Source organism: Chaetura pelagica, unplaced genomic scaffold, assembly GCF_000747805.2.
Source record: "Chaetura pelagica isolate M959 unplaced genomic scaffold, ChaPel_1.0 scaffold31, whole genome shotgun sequence".
NCBI classification, from domain to species: domain Eukaryota; kingdom Metazoa; phylum Chordata; class Aves; order Apodiformes; family Apodidae; genus Chaetura; species Chaetura pelagica.
Genome location: NW_009952481.1, coordinates 3012506 through 3038374, shown reverse-complemented (window position 1 = coordinate 3038374; position 25869 = coordinate 3012506). Strand labels below are relative to the sequence as shown.

At 40.0% G+C, this 25869-nt stretch overlaps 1 protein-coding gene across 1 annotated transcript in view; it reads right to left on the bottom strand.

Annotated features, from left to right (window-relative positions):
- The window catches only part of ADAMTS12 (ADAM metallopeptidase with thrombospondin type 1 motif, 12), a 154829-nt gene that overhangs the window by 46474 nt on the left and 82486 nt on the right, over positions 1–25869 (bottom strand). Inside the window, exons 4-12 of the mRNA XM_010008766.1 lie at positions 21527–21723; positions 19072–19155; positions 17235–17359; positions 15815–15964; positions 12926–13069; positions 12089–12233; positions 7948–8040; positions 7586–7731; positions 6575–6744 (exon numbers count right to left, since the gene is read on the bottom strand). Of these exons, the coding sequence (XP_010007068.1) occupies positions 6575–6744; positions 7586–7731; positions 7948–8040; positions 12089–12233; positions 12926–13069; positions 15815–15964; positions 17235–17359; positions 19072–19155; positions 21527–21723 (1254 nt within the window). The remainder of the gene's footprint in view (positions 1–6574; positions 6745–7585; positions 7732–7947; positions 8041–12088; positions 12234–12925; positions 13070–15814; positions 15965–17234; positions 17360–19071; positions 19156–21526; positions 21724–25869) is intronic.

Genomic DNA, 25869 nt, shown 5'->3' with positions numbered 1-25869 from the left:
TGAGGTAGAGTAACAGAGGCCATATCTTGTGGTTTTGGTCTATTCCAAGACCTCATTCTTGGTGCTAAAGCAATTTTCATATGCTCAGCAAGCTGAAATGCTTTGCAGAGGACACTCATGGACTGAGGCTGAATTCAAGGTGATGTGAGTCATGTTCAAGAATATCGATGGAGATGGAGCTACAAAAGAATCTCAGGCAAGAACATAAAGTTTGTCATCATTATGAGTCCCTCTGTGAAAACTGCCAGCCATATCATCCATCAGTTGTTCTGGTAAGAGCTGTCATTGTAAGTGATACAAAGCAGTTTTACTTCAATCTGCAGAAATATTTTCCTGGCCATGTGGCTAATTGGATTACTTAGTACTCTAAATTTTGTTTCACCTTGTTTACCTTCTCAATGCACCATTTTTTATACAAAAGGCACAACATCCTTATGGAAAGGAGAATCCCAGAATTTCATCTCATCTGTTACCTGCTGAGAGTTGATCCTGATGAACACAGACTTTGCATAAAGCCATTTCAGCTTTTACATTGTTTGTAATGAAGTATGTAGAGCAGCAGCTTGATATCTGTACCTCCTCCCTAGCTGTGTGTTGACATAAGCTAGACAGTATTAAATCTCATTTCAAAAATCACTGAGCAAGAAAACATATTCCTGTCATAACCACAATAGTCTAAGTATGCAAGTCAGAAAAAGTCTGTAGATAAAGATAACTCCCTTACTAAAACATAAGAATTAAAAATAAATAACCAGCAAACTTTCAGACTTGCAAAGGTTCATGAGTCAAAGAAGGGATTTCTAGGCATGAAAGTCTCCCTGGTTTTCCTAATTGTATTAACTGATCTAAAATTAGATACTACTTGTGCCCAAAAAATTTGTATTGCTTTTCTTCCTATCAGTGAGCTCCAATGAAAATAAGAGGATATTGCTCCCTTCCCACAAACTCAATCCTATCCAATATTTATACACCTGCCATCATTCTTCAAATTACTTTGATACTTTATCTGCACTGAGGGCTGGTCAGGGCACCACTGAGGAAATTATCCTAGCACTGTACTAGCCATTTGTTTTCTAAAATTATTTACTTATCTTTTTCAGGGCCTTGATGAAAGATCAGGGCTCCATTATTCTAGTACAGTAAATAAACCTTAGCAGAATCAGCCACTGTCCTCAAAGAGTTGAACAGTTTAAACACAAAAAAAGAAACAGATGTAGAAAGAACTTTTAATCTCCTATTTTCAGTTACAGAACTGAAACACAAGGAAAATAAATAAATTTCCTGAAACGATGAAAGAGTTTGAAAGCAAAGACTGTCATTGAATTTTGATTTTCTGAATTGTATTTCAGTCCTGAATATTAAAATAAGCTAAACTGAGATCAAGATGAGCACCAGGGTGGCTCAGAAAGAACTCATTAAAGGAGCTGCTTTAGTTTCTGTTGCTTCAGCATACCTGCTTCATTCATTATGAGATTTTAACAAAAAGGCTGTCATCTTAAGTAACCTTTATGCCAAAACACACAGAAATTGTTGCAGTCCAGCAAATGTGTGAAATACTAGATCAAATCTGTGAACTCCCAGTAATGACCATGCTCACACAATATTTGTTCAGAAAAAGTACACTGAATTCCCATTTAAACAGAGCTGATTTCTGCCTAGATAAAGCTGACAGTGTCTTACCCAACCTTCTACACTAAAGTAGGAGCCAAGCTACTTAAACTGCTCCTGCTTAGATTGTATTTTTATCTACAATGATAATATTGAACATCTCAAACACTCTAGGTAACCTGTTGAAATTTCTAACCAATCATACAGCAACAAAGATGTAATGTGTAACCTAATGTTCCCTCATGCTGTTCTGGCTGTTTCTGCATGTCCTACCTTGTATGGATAGGAAGAACTGCTGGATCTGGCTCTCTCTGGGGATTCCTGCACTGCACGTGTGGAGGGGGTGGGAAGCTGCAGCATGAAGTAATAGTAACCAAAACCCTGGTGCCAAAGCAGAAGACCTACATTCAAACTGAGCTGATAAAAGCACAGGATCCTGTTTTTCAAAGTCAGTTAACAGAGGCACAGAACTCCTGGGATCTCAGCAGCTTCTTCCATACCGAAGCACAAGACTGCAGGGAGCCCCATAGTCTTGCTGGCCTCTGTCTCTGCTAGCTGAGGGATATGCATGCTACATACCCTTAGAAACTCCCTTCAGGTAGTTGACATTTAACTCACTCTATATTCCCTTTTCTAGAGCAAAACTTACTTTTTTCAACCTTTCTATTAAAATATGTTTTTCAAATAATTTGAATTCCATGTTACTCTCTTGTAAACCTCCTCCAGTTTGGCTGCATCCTTCTGGCAGCAGTGTGCTGCTCCTAGCAGGACATTAAGATTTTAGCTCAGGTGCCATCAACACTCAGCAACATAGAAAAATTACATCTTGTTTTTTATCTGTAGTGCCCATACCCTGCACCAAAACTATGCTGCTGATTTGAACAGAGAAAAGATCAATCCTCTAATATAGGAGAAACTCAGATGTAATGGAATCCCAAGCCATAGAGCTTCCATAAGCACCTAGTGACTTATTTATAATCAGAACAGGACAAAGAAAGTAAGCCAGCAAAGCTAAGAAAAATCCTAAAATACACAAGATTTTTCTCCTCCTGTGTATACTATAGCAGAATTGAGATTCACCAAGTACGAGCATAACAACACGAAAATAACTAGAAAGGAACCTATTCCCTTTCTGATCTATATTTGTTGCCCTCACAGCTGCCTCCCATAAGTTGGGATGCAGGAAAGAGCTAGCTTAACCTAGCTGAGAAGGATGTGATTAATGTGTCTGCCAGCAGAAGATAAGCCTTCAATATTTCTTCCTACTTCAGGCCTATTCAAACCCATACCTCTGTGGAAACTCTGCACTGGATGAGGAAATCCAAAACAAAGAAAATTGGAAAAGAAAATTAACAAGCACAGACAAAATGGGGGGAAAAAGCTGAGGTGAAGCTACTTTATCATTCTAAGCAAGCTTGGAACTGGAAAATAGAGTTTCAATTTCCCAGCAGTAGCAGCAAAAACATCATCTCATGCTGTTTGCTCAGCCCTGCAACTGTATCAGTACAGATGGTACTTGATACACAGACATATTTTGGAAGAAATACGAGATTCAAAACACTTCAGCAACATAACCCCTATCTAGTAGTACACGAGATGATCCTGGCACTGATTGAGGAAAGAAAGGTATTTGTGTGACTCAATATACAAGTCATACTTATTACACGGACGTTAAGCCCTGAGAAGCTATCAGTTTCTGATAAATGTAATTTGTCAAAAGGTATGAAATAAATAAATATGGGGTCAGCTTCATAGCAAGAGAAGTAGATAAGCACCTAAGTTTGACTAAAATGCCAAAGTAGGGTCCTGGGTAATGAGAACAATTCAGAAAATACCCTGGTCAGAGCTGCTGGATGCTTTAGCCACCCTTGAACCTGTAAGTCCCCTTCACACTGAGATTCAGGGACACCTGGGTTTCTGTGCTCTGCAGCAAGTCCACATGAATACTATGCAAGTTCCCCAAAAGGCCCAAACAGAAGCAAAAAATCTCAGTTGGAACCTTAAATATAGTTTAGCCTATAGCCTAGGTAGCCTAGGTAACAGTGAGATGTCATTCACTGCTTTTTGCCAGCTTCCCTTTTAAAGCTGCTTGTTGCATCTCACCTCATATTAAATCATAAGCTATTCAAAAAAGAGTCTTTGTCCTCTTATGAAGGTACAATTTGCACAACAGAACAGGACATTATAACAAATGTTTAATGATGTGACATTCATTAGAACTCGCTTACATAAGATATGAAATTGAAGCCAGGAGAGACAACTGTGACCATTTAGATCATGTATTATTTTTCCAGCAGGATGAAGGAATACAAAATGTCTAAAATGTCACAAAATGTTCAGGGCTTCATCTTCTCAACTAGGTACTTCCACACAAAAACTGTTATGTGCACTCCAGGTTTGGGAAAGCTGGATGATATTTTCTTTTCCCCTTCTATCCCATGAGCATCATTAAGAGGATTTAAAATGCCTGATATAACACAAGACAAAACTTTATTGGCAGCAAATTAAAGCAGTAACACAGTGCTGTGAAAATGCTTTGAAATTGCATTGCACCAGTTAAGGAGGAAGGAAGGGAAGCTGGCTGACAGAGATTTGTGTACGTAGAGTGGACATGGTGATTAAGTCTCCAGAGCCCTGAAACTTCACCTCTTTTTTGTGGGGGGTTTAGGAGATGCTGTTGGTTTGCTTTTGTTTAAAGTATTGGCTTGTTTAAGAAAGCCAACGCCACCCTAGTCTTCAAAAAATGCAAGAAGGAACACCTGGGTAACTATAGGTCAGTCAGCCTTACCTCCAACCCTAGAAAGGTGAAGAAACAGTTTATTCTTAGTGCCATCTCAAAACATGTTGAGGGGGGTTATCAGGAGTAGTCAACACGGATTCATCAAGGGGAAGTTATGCTTGACCAATCTGACAGCCTTTTATGATGGCATAACTAGAGGACAGATGAGGGGAGGGTAGCTGATGTGGTCTACCTTGACCTTGGCAAGGCTTTCAACACTGTCCCTCATAGCATCCTCACAACCAAACTTGAGAAGTGTGGACTGGACGATTAGGTCCTGATCTAACCTAAATATGAAAAAATACTTCCTTACTGCAAGAGTAACAGAGCACTGGAACAGGCTGCCCAGGGAGGTTGTGGAGTCTCCATCCCTGGAGACACTCAAAACCCATCTGGATGTGTTGCTGTGTGATCTGCTCTAGGGGATTCTGCTCTAGCAGAGAGGTTGGACTGGATGACCCCCAAAAATCCATTCCAACCGTGACTATTCTGTGATTCTATGAGTTTGTTTAGGACAAACACAAGAAAGGCTCAATCACACAATGATGATGTCAGATGAGGGATCAGCCCAGGATCTGACCAGCTCCTCGCCTAAATGAGTGTGTCCAGGAGACCTTGCTTATCTGAAGAAGTCAGGATTTTTTTTAAGTTACAGTCGGGCAGCAACTAAACACTTCAAATGCTGTTAATGGAATGTAAGAATGAAGTTGCAAACATTAAGGACCTCAGAGATCATGAAGGAGACATCTAACTGTAGACTGAAATTCTGGCTGCTGCGAAAATAGTTGAAAATAGTCCAAAAGCTTTTTAAGTCACAGAAAAAAAATTGCTTGGTATTTAAAGGATTTTGCAAAAGGTCAGTGAAACCCAGGATGCTCCATATTAAATACACCAGGCTCAACAACCCCAGCATTTTAAAGGTAAGTGGTTTGTCTGTAAAGCTCCAATTAAGTCTATTTGAAATATGGCATGACCATTGGCCTCCCTTTCCACGTGCAGGAAGCATTTGATTCATGATTCTTAACGCCCATTAAAAGCAGACTGTCCACAACAAATGCACAGGCAGAACTAGCAGTTTTGTAGCACTGTCCTAGAGAGGACATGAACACAACCCTTCAGTGCTACATGTGCGTAACAGAGAGGACTGGAATCCTCCCAAGTGCAGTGACAGGCAACTGCAGAAAAAGGTTTATGAACTTGACTTTGGACTAAACTGTAGGCTGTTAGCATTTACCATGGTTTGTTTTACTGTATGCCTTTCTGAAAAGTCTTTTCCTGTCAACCATATTTTCTTCCAGCAGAATTTTCCTGGAAGTCTCTCTGCTCCAGGTTCATCTTCAAAAGTGCATTTCTTAGATGAAATTGAAACAGTACCTGAAATTTAGGAAACATGTTCAGAACTGCCTGTAGCTGTGAAAACTCACTGAACATGCTGAAAAATAATCACTGGCAAACAAAACTGAAAGCTCAACCTTGAGCTTCACTACCCTAACCAGTTTAAAATATAATGCTAGCTTCTACTGGATCATCTACTCCTACATTTATGCATACACAAGGAACTTAACTGTAAGGTAATAACTATTACCTCTGCATCTAGTAACTAGCTGTTACAAAGCAAGTGATAAGGCAAAGGCATTGATACTACCCCTACAACACAGGGCAGTACAATACTGAACCTGCTGAGGTATCACTTCATCACTGAGGTGCCAGGTAAACTTACCCTGGAGATTTGAGTTCAGAAGTAGTAAAGCCACGTTTCTGCAGCTGAACAGCTCTACTTACTGGGTGCAGTGATGTCTGCAGGCCCAAACATGAAGCTCTGCACTCCACTACTGTACTTACTGTTCTGTGGTTGACACTGGAAAAGATGGTCTAGGTCTATACCAAACCATCAGTATAGAAGTGACTTCAAAGGCTTTTCTTAGTGCAGTACCTTTCCAGGAACCAGGACAGTTACACTCACAGCCATTATCACTACAACTCTGCTAAAACATCTTTGTGTAGAGAAGAACCACTGCCTTTGTGTGTACACAAAAGGCACACCTGCATTTGGAGGCACACCAGATTTTTCACTCTAATGAAATAAAAGACTTATAATTCAGCAACTCCTTGCTCTTATAGAGGTTTCCTGTGGGTCTGCAAATCTGACTTTTTATACATGATATGAAACAATTTGTAGCTGTGTACCTGTGTTATAAACGGGAACCCAGTGGTAGAATTCATTCTGGTAGGGAACTGTATCAAATTCACTGCACTGCATCTGTCGGAAGGTCGGCAAGCCCTTGCGACAGGGGCTGATGTTACACATGCGGTAGCGTTTCCTCTCCCCGGTGCAGTAGTCTCCTCCAAACTGTGGTCTAGAAAAGGAACACTGAGATGAGGATGTGAGCTTCTGGGTAAAAACTGGTTTTAAAACAGCAATGTTTTTCAGGTTACAATGGGATTAACAAGGTGAATTCTGAATCCTTGACAGAGTAGAGATAATGTTCACACGTTCAAGTATCAAATATGTCAGTATGGAAGGAAGACATCTAGACAAACCCTGTGTCCCAAAGAAGCACTCTGTATGCAGCCCAGCTGAGCTCACAACAAATCACCTTACCAAATGAACACCCCCAAAATACCATATTTTCCAGAATGATTGAAATTTCTTCCAAAAAAGTCAAGGGATTTCTGCTCTTAGTGATTTCTGAAAATGGGACAGGGTCTTTCCAAACAGAAATATTTATTAGAAATTTCTGCTTTTCATGTTCTGTACCTATCAACTCATGAGCCTGAAGCTCAAACAAAGCTGATGACTAGAACAAAACATGAAAGGTGAGTCCTTGATTTCCCTCAGGAACAGATTGCTAGCTATTGTCCTCATCCAGGATTTCAGGACATTTATTTATTCATGGTGATATTATTAAAGCAACATAACTATGATTTCTGCAAAGTCTGAATGCTAAATAACAGGACTCTTCTGATTTTGTGTAGAAATAATCTCCATGGAGGGTAAGGATTACAGAATGAGATGATGACTGTAAAAGGTGAGCCATCTGAATTCCACATGGGTATGCTTATTTGGCAAGGAGAGGTGTTTTGGCGTCTGTCTTGCTGTAGCATCTGCTGAAAAGTCTCACAATAGAGTTTCCAACATTGTAAGTACTTCCAAAGATTTTGAATCAAAGGTAAGAAAGGTCCATGCACTCAGCTTACTCTGGATTATCACATGGTCTCTCTGCACTCTGAACTCCTGCCCCACACGTCCTTGTGCAATGGGACCAGGATGACCAAATGCCCCATCCACCATGGATTGCTTCGGGAGTCTTGCCTACTGTAATGCACTCACCAGAGAAGCACCACTGAGGAGAGAAGAGAAAGGACAAACAGCTTAAGGAAGCCAGGGGCAGGCAAAATGTTATTGTGTATTATTTGTTATTTCACTTCCTGAAGGTCGAAAACTTCAGTCGAAATGTAAATGGAGACTTCAGAGAACGCCCCTCCTTCCCACAAAGCAATGGTACAGCTTCTCATGGCTCCCCTGCTGCCCTTCTGCAGGCAGCATAGCCCACACTCACCTTGTTTTCTCCACACTGAGTTCCATCTGCAGCTGCATCCAGTTTGGAGCGGCAGGAGCCTTTCACTGAGCACCAGAGTGTTTGGCAAAGGTTCTGGAAAAGAAAGAAAACTACAGCAGTCTGAAGCAGAGCTGAACTCCTATGGTTAGTTTTCAAAAGTCTCCCACAGTTTTGTATATCCACTGACAAAGCCTTTCAATAAGTGCTGCATTTCCAGAGACTGATGTTCAGGGTTTTCCACAAGTTAGGATCCACCTGTTGTACAAATTTAGGCACTCCTCACTCGTGTACAGGGAGGGATTATTCAAGAAATGCAAAAGAGTGTATACTTTCTGTCAAGTGAATTACCCGAACTACAGGAGTTTAAATAGTCTCCTCATTGGCTGATCAGCTCCTAGCTACACACAGGAAAAATGGGTTTACAAAGTTTGGCCACTTCTATAAAGACAGGCTAAGAGAGTTGGGGCTGTTCAACCAAGAGAAGAGAAGGCTCTGGGGAGACCTTATAACACCTTCCAGTACTTGAAGGGGCGGGAGGATAGCTGGAGAGGGGCTTTTCATCAGAGAAGATAGTGATAGGAAAAGAGGTAATGGTTTTGAACTGAGAAAGGGGAGATTTAGGTTAGATATTAGGAAGAAATTCTTCACTATCATCGTGGTGAGGAACTGAAATGGATTGCCCAGGGAGGTTGTTGATGCCCCATCCCTGGAGGTTTTTAAGACCAGGTTGGACAAGGTTTTGTGCAACCTGATCTAATGGTTCCCTGCTCATGGCGGTGGGTTGGAACTTGCTGATCTTTAAGGTTCTTTCCAACCTTAATGATTCTATGATTCTATTCTATTCTATTTACAGCAAAGGTGGACAGAGTTTGCATTATTTTCACTTGATGTGTACTAATGAATACAATTTTCAAGTTTGCATTGCTGTCTGCCTGAAAACATAAGGTCAAACCAAATGTTAGAGAAGCTGGCCCAGTAACAACGTGATGTCTCCAAGTACACCAGCCAGGTGTACTTGGGGACCCAGGACTCATGGATGTCCCAAAACTGGATGATGCAAAAGAGATCAAAACACAGGTCTCTTAAAACATCAGCCAAGCAGACAGCAAAGGAGTGATCTAAAAGAAGCAGTTGAGGCTAGCTGGCAGAGAAGAAAGCCTCAGAGGCTGGGTAGAGTAACTCTGGTTAGTGAATGCCTGCATATAAGTTACTCAGAAACTGACACCAGTTTATGCAGTACACTGCAAGTAAAGCTCAGCATAGAGAAACTCCTGAGAGTCAGTAAAACTATCAGGGTAAGAAACATTACAGCTACCTTGTAACAAGATTTTCTTCACTCAATCAGAACCAGGAGAGTGAGGACAGACATGGAGGGCTATTCCCCCTCCTCAGTTCACATGCACACCAGCTTCTCTTTTGGTTGGCACACAGGAGGTCTGCGTGCTTGGGAACTCCTGAATGAGGAGGGATTTGTGTGAAAAACCACTTCCAAGTTGGAGAAACCAAGGGCACAAGAGAGATTGTGCACTCCCAATGAGAACAGCAGGAGCAAAAACCCAGGGGCTCTGGGTCAGGTCTTGGCTGACAGTGTTTGAACAGCTACGTTTGGACGAGTGTGAAATTCAAAAATTGGCTGCTGTTTTCTCACCTGCTTCTACTTAAATAGCTAAGCTTAGGCAGAGTCCATTTTGAGAAAATTTACTTCTATTTAATTTCTGCATTGCATATTCACCTTAGTTTTCCTCTAGAACACTGGAAACAAAGTCAACAGTAGAGACCATCTCAAAGCACTCCAAATCTCCAGATGAAATGCAGTGTCATATGCACTGCATCTCAGCTCATTTAGTTGCTTTCAGGGAACATACACAAGTCAAAAGCTGCTTTGCTATTTCCTATTTATAGTTCAAGAGTAGCATCACTTAGCAAATCCTCCTGAAGCTGCCATTGCCAGGCTCTTAAGGCTGTGCCTTAAGGCACTTAAGTGTTTTGGATGATGAATTTTCTTTCATTATGAAATGAATCCGTCATTTTTAACTCTCATATATAGAACACATTTTGGGCTTTTTAGTGTATAAAGTGTACTCCTGCACTTTGCTTCAGATACCAGAAAAAGGCACAGAAACCAAACACAGTTTTCCATTGACCTTTTTATTTTCATGAAGTGCACTCATAGATATCAAAGGCAAGAGTTTATAGATTAAATTCTTTAGCTTTGCAGTAATTTTTCCACACCAATCTCCAGGTATCAGAGTCCTTTTCCATGATTAAGAATCATGGAATAACAGTACAAGAAGTACAGTTTTCCGTGTTCTTTTGGAGGTAACAGCCAGAAACTCACAACTACCTATAGGAAGCCATGAATCTACCTACCACTTGGAAAATTCTTTCCTCTAATCTGTATTTTTTTACTATTTTCCTTATTAGAGTCAAGATTTATGCACTTCACAGGATGTTAAAAGCGCTTACTACCTAAATGGTTTGTGGAAACCACTGTCTGAATTCTAAACCTCCATCTTTTTTAGGTCCAATCACTGAACCCTGGGGCATCTTCAGTTACATGCAGATTCTTCTCTCAAAAAGAATCTATGTATTCAATCTATGGATTGAATTCAGTCAGACTTTAAAAGTTACAGAACAAAGGTAGCTTGGTGAGTGAATGAGCATTATGTGTATAGTAGAAAGATAAAGAACACTCAGACATCTTAGATCAAATGCCTTTACTGGTCACTCAGCATGCCAGGCAGACTATACTATTCACAACCCCTTTACTTGACAGTGCCACTACATGGTTGTTCAGTAAAATGCAAAATGAGATTATACCAATTACTTTTTGACATATATCTAGCTGTAAAATTGGTTAACCAGGGGATGACAGATGTAAAGGCCACTAGGTTCAAACAAAACAAGAGACAGAATGAACCAATACTGCAAAATTACACTTTCATTTTCTATCTGTACCAAAAGAGAAATTACAGAACTGAGGAAAGGGGAACAGCAGGTAATGAAAGCAATCATTCAATACCTGCTTCAGATTCAATAGTTGAAGTTCAGTATTGGTAATGATGTTATCTATTAAAGTTGAGCAGATGAATCAGAAATAACCTCCCTAATAGAAGGGTAGATAAAGATACACATAATTATCTCAATGGAATAAACAGTCAACATCAGCAGTCCCCAACCCACAGCTGTGCAAAATCCTTGCCTACAGAACACTCCAGCACTGCTGGTAGCCACTATGCCACAGCTCTGTTTAACATGGGAGCAAGCCATATGGTGTCTGCAATGTTTGCTGCATATTGCTGTCCAGAACACAGCAAAACTAGTGATCACTTAGCTAGGCTGGCACTTGAAACCACTGTTTCTGAACTGTTCTACGTAGAAAAATGCTGCAAGGAGCCAAATAGCTCTGGACATGCTAAATACAAATACCATACCACTGCACCTTAGCTAATACAGCCTGTTAAGTCTGCAGTGGCCTCCAGCTCCTGTAGAGAGTTTTGCTACTGTCACTATACTGCTCCCTTGAATCTCCACAAAACACTGCTTTGCTGTGCTGCAAGACAAACCACAGGGTACCTTGTAAATTACGTATTTCCACATAAAAATCTCATATTTACTGAGAAAATGAAGATTCTTCAGGGTATGTGGACTGAAATTTCCTTCAACTAGTTAAGACCATCGAGAGTGTAAAAAACCAAGACATATGGGAAGAGAGTAGAACTCCTCTTTCTTCAGAAAACTCCTCCTAGAACCGAAGATTTTTTTCCAGAATGATTTTGTCAGTTGAAAGCTATAAGCATCTTGATTTTTAAAATGAGATTTAAGCTGCATTGATAATTTATCCAAGATCAGCATTATAAGTCTAAAATCAAAATGACTCTACTTCTGACGGACAGGCATTTCATCATAGATAAAGAGTCAGATCCCATGAAGGTCTTGCAAAATACAAACTAAACAGTGCAACAACTCACTTTCAGAATCTGCAGAGCAGAATTAAGAGTGTTAGGCAATGCCTTCACTGCACATCTAGCTTATGAGAGTCCGCAATTTGTTGTTAGCGACTGAGGTTCATCGGCTGCACCCCCACACTATTCAAGAAGCTTGGAGAAACGAAGAACGAAGAAAAACATACAGCACTTACATCCACATCTTCACAGAAAGTAGCACTGGAACCATACTGAAGCTGGCACTGGTGATGGACATCATAAATCACTCCAGGAGCAATGATTGGGGACTTCAAAACTTCTTTTTTAGGGATATCATCCAGACAGAATCCCCACCCTCGGCTAAAAGAGAAAAACTGTGTTACTAAAAAAACAAGACAAAACAAAACAACAAACATTAATTTTTTGACATTTGTATACAGACTTTCCAGATCTAATTCTTAACGGTAGTTTTTTGTATATCCTTTGGAAATAATACTTCCAGATTTCAGCCCAGATACACTGCTGCTAACAAACAGCACTCCACCTGGTTAGTGAGGGTTACAAAGGGAAAATACAGTGTGTCAAAGTGGAAATATTATCAAGTCATTATGTTATGCAGAGTGACTTCAGAGCACACCACAGCCTCTGCTTGAAATTATACCATACTGCTGCTCTTTCAAAGAACATAACGAATTTGAACAAGTCAAGCACATCTAATTAAGGCCAAAGGCAAATTTACTGATGTTTCATGAGACTCCCTGACGGAAAGGCTTTTTTCCTCCTGGTAACTGCAACAAGCTGCAGGGTGTACCAAACCTGAGCCATTACAACAACTTGAGTTCCCTTCCAGAATGCAGAAATATAATGGAGCTTTTCCCAAATTCTAAGTGAACATTTTGCCTGGGGTATGCCCTCTGTGGGAACTGACTCAAACACACTACAAAAACCTACTTCCAGTAAGGTAATAATACAGGATTCACTTAAAACTCCACATAAACATCTCATACACAGTTGTACTAATTTCAGAGAAATGCTACAACCTGATGACTCACTCTAGGAAACGTGTGATGTATTCCTTGCTGCACTGTGACCAGGTGAGTGGAGTAGGATCATACTGCAACTGCCGGGACATAATATACGGGCGTTTTCCAACAGGCTCACAGTCATTCTCTTTCCCATCGTGCTGGATACCAAAACTGCAGATAAAAAACAACATCTAATAATATAAGCTGATAGGCTGTATCACAACACTTATCTATGGGTTCCACACTGTGCTTAAAAATACACTAGCATTGCTTCTTCCATTGGTGGGCTGTAGATACCTTTAGGTAAAAGAAAACATATAGAAGATCTGACCCAAAGCCTACAAAAAAATCTGCACTCCAATAGGCTGTCAAACACGTCTGTTACATATAGCAATATTGTCTGGCACAACAAAAAGAACACACATTTCAGAGACTATATTCAGGAGTATTATTAAGAGAGTCAAACCACTATTGTACAGTTGGGCCAGGAACCACAGTTTAAAAGCTCAGGTATGTTAAAGATGCTAAAGCAAAGAGCTTCCTAACTAGCACTCAAGATAATCGGCTCTGTAACTTTCTCCAGCACAGAGGTCAGACTGACAAGCCTGTAGTTCCTTGAATCCTCCTTTTGGCCCTTTTTGTAGGTGTGGGTCACATTTGCCAGTCTCTGGTCAACAGTGACCTCCCTGGTTAGCCAGAACTGCTGGTAAATTACAAGAAGTGGCTTGGTGAGCCCTTCTGCCAGCTCCCTCAGTACCTTGGGGTGTGCCCCGTCTGGTCCCTAAGAGAGTCAAACCACTATTGTACAGTTGGGCCAGGAACCACAGTTTAAAAGCTCAGGTATGTTAAAGATGCTAAAGCAAAGAGCTTCCTAACTAGCACTCAAGATAATCGGCTCTGTAACTTTCTCCAGCACAGAGGTCAGACTGACAAGCCTGTAGTTCCTTGAATCCTCCTTTTGGCCCTTTTTGTAGGTGTGGGTCACATTTGCCAGTCTCTGGTCAACAGTGACCTCCCTGGTTAGCCAGAACTGCTGGTAAATTACAAGAAGTGGCTTGGTGAGCCCTTCTGCCAGCTCCCTCAGTACCTTGGGGTGTGCCCCGTCTGGTCCCATAGACTTGTGTATGTCTAAGTGGTGCAGCACTTAGGTACATGTAGATGTTGACACCTACACTATTAACACTTGAAAGTGTGCAAGCTATTGTATAAGTCACTGAAAACTGACTCAGGTCATGATTTAGTCATGGATCAGACAAAGTGAGTTCAAACCACAGGACTTTTTTCTGGAAAATGTAATTGCACCATGACTCAAATGTTCCAAGAACACAATTTCAGTCTGAATCAACTTCAGTAATAGGTCTGAGGTAAAAAAGCACGTTTGTCCCCTTATTGATAGGCTCTTTTTCCATGTAGGGTCTGTTGACACAAGATAGGGAATGAATAGAGGCACAGTATGGGGAAGAGCTGACTTTTGGAATCCATCAAAGCAATGGCTGCACGGCTTTTTTCTCATTTTTTTTTCACCTGTTTTTACAGGCTTTTTACTGCCCATATTTGAACTTTTTCACATACATACTCTAACCTGGCTTGACAGTTGGATGCTTTAAGGTTAACAACAAACCCTATAGTATTCAATTTTCTTTCTGAAGACAATTCTTACAGGTAAGGCCCTGCACCACTCCTGCAAAAGCAAGTATAGCAGAACCCTGTCTCACAGCATCCAAAGGACAGTGGGTTACCAGCCAACTAGGCTAGACCAGGATAAAGTTGCATACAGCTCTATGGGGAATAATTGTCTTCTGATAACTAATGTTCATGAAAAAAGCTCCCTCTTGGCAGATGGCTGTGGGACAGTGTCACCCACTGACTAAACCCAAAGCACCCAGATCCAATTGTAATTATTTCAGTGTTACTTACTTATATTACATCCTTTCTGGCAATTGAGACATTCAATCAAGAAAGCCCAATTAATGGGTGACAGAATCAATACCTGAGTCATCTTTCTATCAGATTATTGTTATTGTTATTACTACTATATAACATCAGGAAATACAGACCTCATCCTGACTGGTGGGTCGCTGGGTGCATAATGAAAGTAATATAGTTGTAGACACAGAAGTGAACATATCACCTAGGCCAAGTAATACGGTACAGCTGAAAAGTGTAGGCATTACAGCCAAACAGGAGTATCCATGGGATAGGCCTCTATCCTGGACAAAACACTTCAGTGTCAAAACAGATTAAAAGACCAGAATTTTTTTAGGTGAGTTTAATAAACCAACTCACCAGCCCAATCACCCTTCAAAACTGGTCATACCGAGAAAACTAGTTTCCAACAAAAATACCCAATCATAAAAAAGTTTAGCCCACTCCAAAACTAAATGCCCAGGAACTTTAGTTGACTTGACCTAAGTGTATCCACAATAGAAATATGAAGAAGATAACAGTTAATAGGAAATACCAAAAAGTGACTTTTCTTGTTTGTCAGATTTCTGTGAAGTTTGACTGCTTAAATAAAAAAGGATGTCTAGCTAATCTGCAATATTGTAATATCCTGATACAATGAAACAGGTATGTTTTATTTAAATAATCTGGGTTGATTTGGATATAATCCAGAGTTACTGTTTCAGAAAATCAGCATGATTAAGTGATACTTTTTCACAGATTAATTTTTCCATCCTCATGTACTGCCCTAGCACATTTTATTACAAGGGACAGATTGATGAGCTGTAAATACAAAGGTCAAGGGCTTAAGAATCTCTTCCTTATTCCTTTGATTAGAGAAAACATACAACTTTGATTTTAGTAATAGATACATTAACTCACTTCCTGTTTTGTTTCGCTCTGACAATTTGAGTATTACTGTAAAAATAATAAATTAAACCCAGCTAGGTCCCCCTTCACTTTCAATGTTACCTGTGCCCAAGTTCATGAGCAATAGTGAAAGCCAAAGGAAGGCCGGAATCTTCGTTGATGTTACAGCTTCTGTGAGGCTGACACATGCCTGACAGATGAGACAAGCCTAAGGTTTCGCACGGACGATTCATGCCAGCACAAATGTCCTTTCTAGAATCACAAAAGAGATGTGCCATTAAAATAGCTTAAAACCAGCTGCAAAGTGTCACTTATGCTGGGTGGTAAGTCTCCATCTTACAATGTGTAAGTGCTAATTTGCATTTTAAGCAAAGCATCCTGCGACAACAGGCAACAACAACATGCACTTTTTCTACTACTACCCTGTCACACAGCTGTAATTTCTAGCCAATACTTATGTTGCTGTAGCGCCTAAATATGAATGTTTATTGACAACTCATATAAGAACAAGTTTTAAAACCTCTACCTCTGACACTGTTCTGTATGGTTTATTAAACTCACCATAACTCAGCTTCATTCAAGCAAACTGTTTGAAGCCTGTTAATTTGGGAGGTATACTACATACCACTGTAAGACTTCTTTTTCTTATTTTAAGATTTATTGACTCTCCTCTTTACTGCATCGCTTGAGGGGTGTTTTGTGTTGTTTTTTTGGTTTCGTTGGGTTTTTTTGCCCGACTGACATTAACTTAAATACTTTTTATTTTTTCAGACATTAGACCCAATTGTTTCTCTCAGTTGCATGCTGATTTGATGCACTTTTACAGACCATTAGAAGTTATGTTTCATGTCCTGCCACAAATGCCCTGTGTAACCTCGGACATCACCTTTCAGTTTCCAGTGCCTCCTTTGCTTATGCATAAAAAACCCCTTATTTGTCTTCTCATACAGAGAGATAATATTTTAAAATCATACGCTTTAAAGTTTAAAAATAAATGGCACATGTTTGCAAAATATTCTTCCATTCTGAGCTGCATCTGTATATTACTATAGGATTTGTCATTATGGATTTGGTCATCTATGTGCATTGTTATTTTGTTATCTTGCCTCAAAGAGTAGAGGTAACTGAGCACAAAATGAGATAGTATCAGATGAGGAAAATTACCTGAGCTCTAATCTAATCTCTTGGGACATACAGATCCCGACTAAAATGCATCTCTAAGAAAACTCCCACAAGCATATATAAAGTGTCATACCTACTTTGAAAACAAATGAAAAACAATCCCTTTAAAAGGTACAGCAGACCTAACTTTAAACATGTTTTTGTAATAAAGCTCATATCCTCTGCCTGTATGAGTGTCAGCCATGCACACACTAGGTTATTTTTGCACCAACAATGTGCTTCAGAAACAGCATGTGTTCTAGGCAGGATGAACTAAATGATGGCATGAGCCTATAAAAATATCATCATAAAAGCCACAACAGAACAACAGTTAATTGCAGCCACCAAATTGCTCTCGTACCTGGTCAGAAGAACAGCCACGTCATGGTGTGTAGGGTTGACATCACTCTTGGGATTGACGCTCTTTTGCCATTTGCAGAAGCTGGCTAGTGTCTTATCAGCATGGTGAACTATCTTCAAGCCTTGCTAATGGGAAATGAAGGAAAAGATTATTGTAAAGACCACACTGCATTGCAATGACATGCCAGTGATGGCAGCTGTGAAGCTAGGTAATCTTTGAAATCCAGCTGATTATGCTTTTACCTAAAGCTAGAGTCATCATTAGGAACAATGACATCTATTTATTAACATACCAACATATTAACATTATCAACATATTAAGTAGAAACGTTGACATTCTTGTAATTGGTGCAGCTGAAAGAAAAATTAAAATGCAGAACTCTACTGTTTTTTTGGTGAACTTCATAAAATGCAACACTGAATGGAAACTTTTGAACAAATGCTTTATACTCTTGAAAGCAAATCTTTCTCTATAGAGAAGGTAAGGACTAATTAGTGCAGGAATTCATGCTCAAGTTTGTCACTTCGTGTTACGTGTACAATGTAATGCTCAAGGAACAATTACACTTCTAAGGCTGTATTTCTCTCACAATATTTTTCAAATCCAAAGAGAAACAACGCAATCATAGATGTTTCTTCTTCATCTTATTATTATATAGTGTACGTGCAAGTTACTGAAATTTCTGCTGAAACACAAAGTATGCAAATTAATTGCATTCAGAAACATATTTTTCTCAATTCTGGTCTGCGGCATTCATTGTAGCTTGTATCAGTTCACTCTATCTACTTAGAGTGAAGTTTTTAAAAAGCATCTACGTAACACTGTTGCCAGATCATAAATTCTGGTTAACTTAAAACCAAATCCTGAAAGATACCCAACCCTGCAACTTGCAACATTGCCATGCTCAAATGAACAACAGTCCACAGTTTATTGCCAAAACTGTCACAGAAAATTATCAAGCAAACTTAAATGAAGGTCACCATGGACTTCAGGTCCTAATTATCCTCTTAAGATACAAGCTACAGTTGTTGGCCCACATATTCTTGCACTGAGGACTATAAGGATAGACTTGAACCCAACTATTATTTCACAGGACATAGCCTCACCCCATGGCTTGGTTCACTGCCTTTATAGCACTGGGACCATCTGGTTTGTGATCATACATCGTAAGCCACTGAGAAAATCCCCTTAATGTGTTCATGCAGTCAGAGAAAGCTACATCATGCAGTGTTTTAAAATGACTACAAAATGATGACAATCGGCATGTATTTAAGCATGTAGCAGCACGTTTATGAATGAGAAACACTGGAAAGTACCAATATATAGCTAGGTTACAGCAATCACCATTTTATTGCTCTTTTTTTTGTGTGTGTCAAATGAGATCTTTCAACAAAATCATGTGTTTGAGCTGCACAGCAAGAGATTTACTTCTTCAGAGACTTGCAAATACTCTAGCACTACTCTTCTTAATATATATCAGGTAATGCTACATAATTTGATTCTGTGTGATGGTGCACACATTAAATTCTATTTCTCATTTAGTCTTCTCATCCCATGTTCTTTTGACATTGGGGAGATTCCATTTCCCTGTTCCTAATTTGCCTGTTCTAATCACATTTTCCTTGGCAATTTTATGCAGAAATACCTGAAGTCATCAGCTAAATGCTTCGGCACCCAGAGTAGCATTTATTCTATGAACAACCATGCCAAAGATCAATAGAAGAGTAAAATCAACACATTGTTTTAAGCAAATAAACCCTCTTCTCCATTAATCATAGCTCAATCATCGAATTCTAATGTTTTGTAAGTTACATTTTGAAGAAAATAAAAAACTTACCTCCTCCTCCTCCAAGAGGATGAGTCGGACCAGTACAATGTGAATTGCATTGCCAATGCTCGGATCATGGAACAACCCTGTGACCTGTGCCAGAGGCAGGAGGCATGAGATTAACTGATTCCTCTTTAGCAGAACAGGACTTCGTAGATATGACAATGGCTTGGATGAGCGCACTCTCTGCTTGGTTAAACTGGTGGGCCCAAAGAGTTGTGTTCAATGGAGTTAAGTCCAGTTGGTGGCTGGTCATGAGTGATGTTCCCCAGGGCCCAGTCCTGGGGCTGCTCCTGTTTCACATCTTTATTGATGATTCAGATGAGGGGATAGAGTGCACTCTCAGTAAGTCTGCAGATGACACTAAGCTGGGGCTGTTTAGGAATAGGAGGCTGAGGGGAGACCTTATTGCTCTCTACAACTGTCTTAAAGGAGGTTGAAAGGAGGTAGGGATCAGTCTGTTCAATGAAGTTACAAGTGATAGGACAAGAAGTAATGGCCTCAGGTTGTGGCATAGGAGGTTTAGATTGGATGTTAGGAAGAATTTCTTCACCAAAATGGTTATTGGGCATGGGAACAGGCTGCCAAGGGCAGTGGTGGAGTCACCATCCCTGGAGGTATTTAAGAGTAATATAGACATAGTACTTAGGGGTATGGTTTAGCTAAGGACTTGTCAGTGTTAGGTTAATGGTTGGGCTTGATGATCTTGAAGGTCTTTTCTAACCAAGGTAATTCTGTGATTTAATTCAAGCACACTGTTCATGTTGGGGTGAGGGTGTAGTTTTGTTTTTCAGATCCTCAATGCACTTCACTGAAAGTTTATTGAAGTGCAACAAATTCCAGAACTACTGCAAAGAGCAGATCTAACAAATGAGAGATTATGCAGGAATAGGCAACAGTTAGACTCATGTAACACTGATGGGGAGATCCACACAGTGTGCAAAAAACCCAAACATAACAAATCATCCCGTTCTGATCTGACATGAATCAGCTTCTGCCACAAAAAAAGCAAAGATTAGTCAGTACTAGGCAAAGAGAAATCAGTAAAGTGATGGATACTCTTGAGTTTTCACAGGAGAGAACAGGATGAGAACAACAAAAGCAAAGAAATTTAATATGTTTTTTAAAAATCCACGTAAAAAACCCGAAAAGAACTGAACTCAGCAAAAATGTGACCCAAATAAAATGTCATGAACATAATCACAATGTTGAACTAGGCAGAAGGAAAGGGAATCAGAACAGTAGATAGTCATTACCTAAATATATGTGAAGAATGCCATATATTGTAAGAAATATGAATGGATGGAATTAACTGTGTTTGGGTCAAAGCTGTTTTGGAGAAGACCATTAAAAGAGATTTTACCAAAATGGAGTGGGCATTGTGTTTACAAATGTCTGATTTTGAGACAAGTTTTTTGCAATACATTAAACTTAAAATTGAACCACTGAGAGTACCCTATCATCTCAGGTACAGATAGCAAATAAAATGTTAAGACTTGTTTGTTCCTGAATCTGATCATGGCCATTTTATTCCACATATTTTCCCTGTGTGAACAAAACTTCATGTGCTCAACTCAGCTTTGTGTATGTTTAATCAGGCTCACTGCCTCAGCAGCTTGGGGCAGACTGCCTGGGGCACAGCCAGGAACATGCTGTATAAACATAAGGGACAGATTGGTTACCATGGCTAGAGTTACATTGTGATTAATTTCACATATATTGCACATGTATCATGATAACAACATAGAAGACACACTCATAGACCCTCCGAGGTCTCAACATTTGCTATGACACAAATAGTAAGAGAAGTCTCTGTAGGCATTGTCATGAAATGCTATTGCTTTTGCCAAATCAACTTACATTTTCAAACTTGCCACACAGGAAAACATAGAAAGTTAAATGTTTTACTTGAACATGGACTTTATATTACAGATAGGATATTTATTGGGAAAAACAGTTGTCCTGGTTTTAAGTGGGACAGAATTAACTTTCTTCGCAATAGCTCATGTGGTGTGGTTTGGATTTGTGACTGAAATAGTAAAACAATTATATTTTATCTCTTGCTAAGTTACTGCAATTTCCAGTGGGCTTCTGTGTGCCTTTCTCATCCACAGACATGAGAAAGATTTGCTTAGAACTGCATATTTCTCTCTCTTGCTGTAGCTACCAGTCCGAAATGACCAATGAGCAACAGGTACCAGGGGAGACAGAGAACTTCAGTGGAAAGATAATTACTGCTAGCATTTATAGCTAAGAAATTTCTCTCACTTACAATCCAGAGAAAAATTGTGCCTATGCAAAACATAAGGAAAAAAATGCTCCAAAATACAGAGTTTTAATTAATATATATCTATGACAATATATCTTTTTCAGTGACCAACATTACATATTTGTTTCAAGTAACACATCCAAGCTAAAATTCACTTCATTCATCTATCTAGAAAAAAGGAAATACTGTACATACCATATTCATTATAGTGAGGATATAGGACTCCACATGGTCACTCCCATGATACTCAACCATCTTACTGTCTGCAACCACCAGTGTCTCCACCCATCGCTCCCTGCTGACAGAGCGCCGTGAGACTTTCCTGACAGCCACACGATTTTGTTGCCATCTCTCCCTCCGATGCTGCTGCTGTTTGAAAAAGCTGAAGGTATCTGGAAGAGTAAGAAGCGACGCTGACTTGAAAATATTTTCAAGCTTTATTTGAATTGTTTGGCTGTAACACTTGCAGGCAGAACAGCAGCATCATGAATTCAGAGGATGATACACGTTGGAAGGGACTTCTGGCTGCCACCTACCTGACCTCAAGCAGGACCAACTCCAAAGTGACACCTGCAAAGTCCTGAATATCCCATAGATGGATTAAACATCCCAAAGTTACCCCTATTAAAAGGCCAGGGATTAGGGTGTGAGACAGAGGAAAGCTAAAAAAATTAATTGGGAATGCCATTTTCTGCCATTTTCAAGAAATTTCTCTTCCACAGTTTGGCTCTGAGCTCTCTAGTGACACCACTTCATAGTTTAATAGTTTAATATAAATATGCTTCCACCACAGGCAGCTCTTACTCAAAGCAGGATGGCACGTTCAGCCCAGTGCTTTTGGTGTATCCATGAACTGTTTGTTCTGTGCATGGAAAATATTTCCAAAGAGTGGGAAAGCTTCACCAGCAGGTGTCATCTAAATACCAGCCAGGCAGAGGCTGGAGACTCCTGAGCTACTGTCATCTGGTCTAACTGACAGGCCACTCCTGCTTAGCGTTTCCACTGTAATTTTGGGATCTGTGCATCTAAATCCTTTCGGGAAAGCATAGCATATTTGCTCTGTAGGGTTGCTAGCAACCTTGTGTTGTGCACAATGGGGTTAATTACTCTCCACTCATTCTAGCTTTGAACACCAGCTGACTGTGTTGCCAGGGAAATACTGGGAATGTAAATACTCCTAAGCCTGTAGAAGAAATGAGAGATAGCAGTCTGACAGCATTTAGTGGCATTTTTCCAACCTAGAAGCCAGCAAAACACTGCTACAGTGCTGGGATTCCCCAAGTTGTAGGAAGGATCAGGAGCACTTGTAGCAATTATGGACACTTGGCATCTCATTCATGGAAGAGGTGGTCCTTACTCCAAACGGGGCAAATTCAGAGGCCAGAAAGAAAGATCCTGCCTCAAAGTATCTGCAACCTGTCCAGCATGAGCCCCACTACTGTGTGGCAGCGGACAATTATCCAGTATTACCTCCATCTCCCAGCACTACTAAGTGTACAGTGACAGTTACTCAGATCATTCTTCTGAAGAATAGATGACCTGGCAGCCGCATCTTAAACCTTATGTTCAAGGCAGCAGCATACATATGCATATGCCTTTGTCATAGCAAAGTGCTATGACAATCTTCACCCTTTAGTAGACCTAAGTTCAGCCAGAATGTATCAGGATGTCTTGTGTGTCTACAAAACGTGTCATCACTGGACTATTAATGATGCGTATAATACATTTACCAACATGAAAGGTGACCAGTATCTTGGCTTACTGTGCATGTGCAACAGAAGATTAATGAAATTTTAGAAATGGGTTCTTTGAGGTCAGTCTGAAAGATGCCTAGAAAAAGAAATGCTGGTACTGGCAACACATATATAAAAATTGAAATGTGTTATATTAAGAATCAAAACAACAGCAGACACATCACACATTCAGAATTGAGCTGCAATGCACAAGTGTAAAGAATCCAGCAGCTCCATTAGCTGACACACGCTGTGACCTGTCAGCACAGCCCTGCAGCACCAGTTCAAGATTTCAGCCACACAGCACCAAGAAGGCACACACAAACCTACCAACTACCACAGCCAAGGTTCATTCTACTAGATGGAAACTTGTACCTCTGTGGACCACCATTTAAAGTACACCATCTGAAGCTGAATTAATATACTATGCAAAATGTCATCTATTCTATATTGTAGATTTGGACTAGAATACATAAATAATTAATAATAAAAAATAGTTTAAAGTATATTTCTTCTTGCATAAACTGGCATTTGCATTTTAAAACATGCTGAAAATACTACTTGTGAAGGACATAGAACCTGAGTATTTTTTTTACCTGCTTGACAAGGTAAGCAGCATAAAGCTGACTGAACCTAATAGAAGACTGAATTAATGGAAATAAATTCCAATAAACATGTATGATTCTATTTTCACTATCCATACACGGTCACAATAAAGAGCCCAAAAGTATCAATCTCCTCTGTGCTTACCAACCCAAATCTCTTGTATCACCCTGTGCACCCACACACAATCTCTGTTCTGTACATATGTCAACTAGTAAAAAACATTAGTCAGTAAATAAAGTTGTCTTAACAACAAGCCACGGGACTCAGAGAAAGGCATACATTTTTATATCTTAATCATGAAGACTGAGCTGCATGGAAAAACAGATTCTTCCATACATGAAAAAGTAAAATTTGTGAGTAAAATAAAATAAAATAATAATAATTAAAAAAAGAGAGTGGGTGCTTTATTTGGTTTTGTTTGTTTCGGGGAGTTTGGGGTTAAGAGAAGGGAAATGGACTATTACTGCTATATCCTCTATCCTAACTCCACTAATGCAGGCAGCATCATCACTCCTGCTGTTTCCCTCAGTCTTTGTACAGGTATTGCCACAGTCATCTCTATCAGGTGCTATTTATGAGCTGCATTCATTAGTCTCTAGTACGTTTGCATGTTTTTCAACATTCTTCTTTCTATGAAGCACAGTTCTCAGTGTCTACACTTCCAAGGGCTTTGTGCTAAGAAAAGCCTTCCCCACAGCTATTGGAAGAAAAAATTATGGGGAGACTATTGGTTAAGTGATTTGTTTACAGCCTAATAAAACATCAACCCAGCTGTCAGGCTTTGCATTCACATCTATCAAAGAGCTTTGTTTATTGTATGTACAGGTGATAGCACTGGAGGTAAGTGTTTAAAGCCATACAGACTGCCACAAGGAACATCCCTCCAGGAAAAGTCTGGAGTTCCGGTTAAGCATTAGGCTACGGACCACACAAAAACTGCACAAGAGATTCGAGTTGTGAAAATTAATGGCCTTGGCCACCTGGGCACACTGCTGGCTCACGTGCAGCTGGCTGTCCACCAATACTGCCAGATCCTTCTCCACTAGGCAGCTTTCCAGCCACTCTTCCCCAAGCCTGTAGTGTTGCCTGGGGTGGTTGTGACCCCAGTGCAGGACCTGGCACTGGACCTTGTAGAACCTCATACCATTGGCTTTGGCCCATTGATCCAGCTTGTCCAGATCCCTCTGCAGAGCATTGATACACGCCCAAGCAGATGAACATTCCTGCCCAGCTTGGGGTCATCTGCAAACTTACTGAGGTGCACTTAATCCCCTCCTCCATATCACTGATATTGAACACAACTGGCCCCAAAACTGAGCCCTGAGGGACAGCTCTGGTGACCAACCGCCAACTAGATTTGACTCCCATTCACCACAATTCTCTGGGCACAGAAGTCTGGCCAGTTTTTTACTCCAGCACATGAAGGGGCTATAGGAAAGCTGGGGGGGACTTTTAATAAGCATATGGAGTGATAGGATGAGTTGGAATGGTTTCAAACTGGAAGAGGGGAGATCTAGGTTAAATACTAGGAAGAAATTCTTTAGTGTGTGGGTGAGACACTGGAATGTGTTGCCTAGAGAAGCTGTGGATGCCTCATCCCTGTAAGTGTTTGAGGCCAGGCTGGATGGGGCTTGGACCAACTAGATGATCTTTAAGGTCCCTCCCAACCCAAACCATTCTATGATTCTGCGATTTTTTCCTGTAACTTTCACTTTACCTTCATTCTAGACATGCCTTTAGTTTAAGTATTAACAAAAAATTAGTTCTTCAAGATTTTAATAAACTGTGTAGAAACAGTCATTGTACAAGGGAAGATGAATAAACATACAAAGTTATTATTAACAACATTAACCTAGCACTACAAAGTATACACAAGTCCAACTATAGACTAAATAAAGGAAAGGCTGGTTCTAAATACTCATAACTAAACTAATCCTGGATGCTGACAATGCAACAGTAATGGCTCATGAGTTATAAGGAAAAACTGTTGTAAAAAAGGAAGAAAGAATGTGAATTTAAAACAGAGCGGGTAACACAACCAGTTCTTTTTATAAGCCTTTCTTAAACAGGCTAAGCTGAACTACACAAATGCTGAGTGTGAAGAAGTGTTCACACAGGAAACTGGTGTAACTATTTCATCACGTATTTCCCCTTGTTGACAATCCCCTAGTCCCAACAAAAACAAGCACAAAGAAAGCT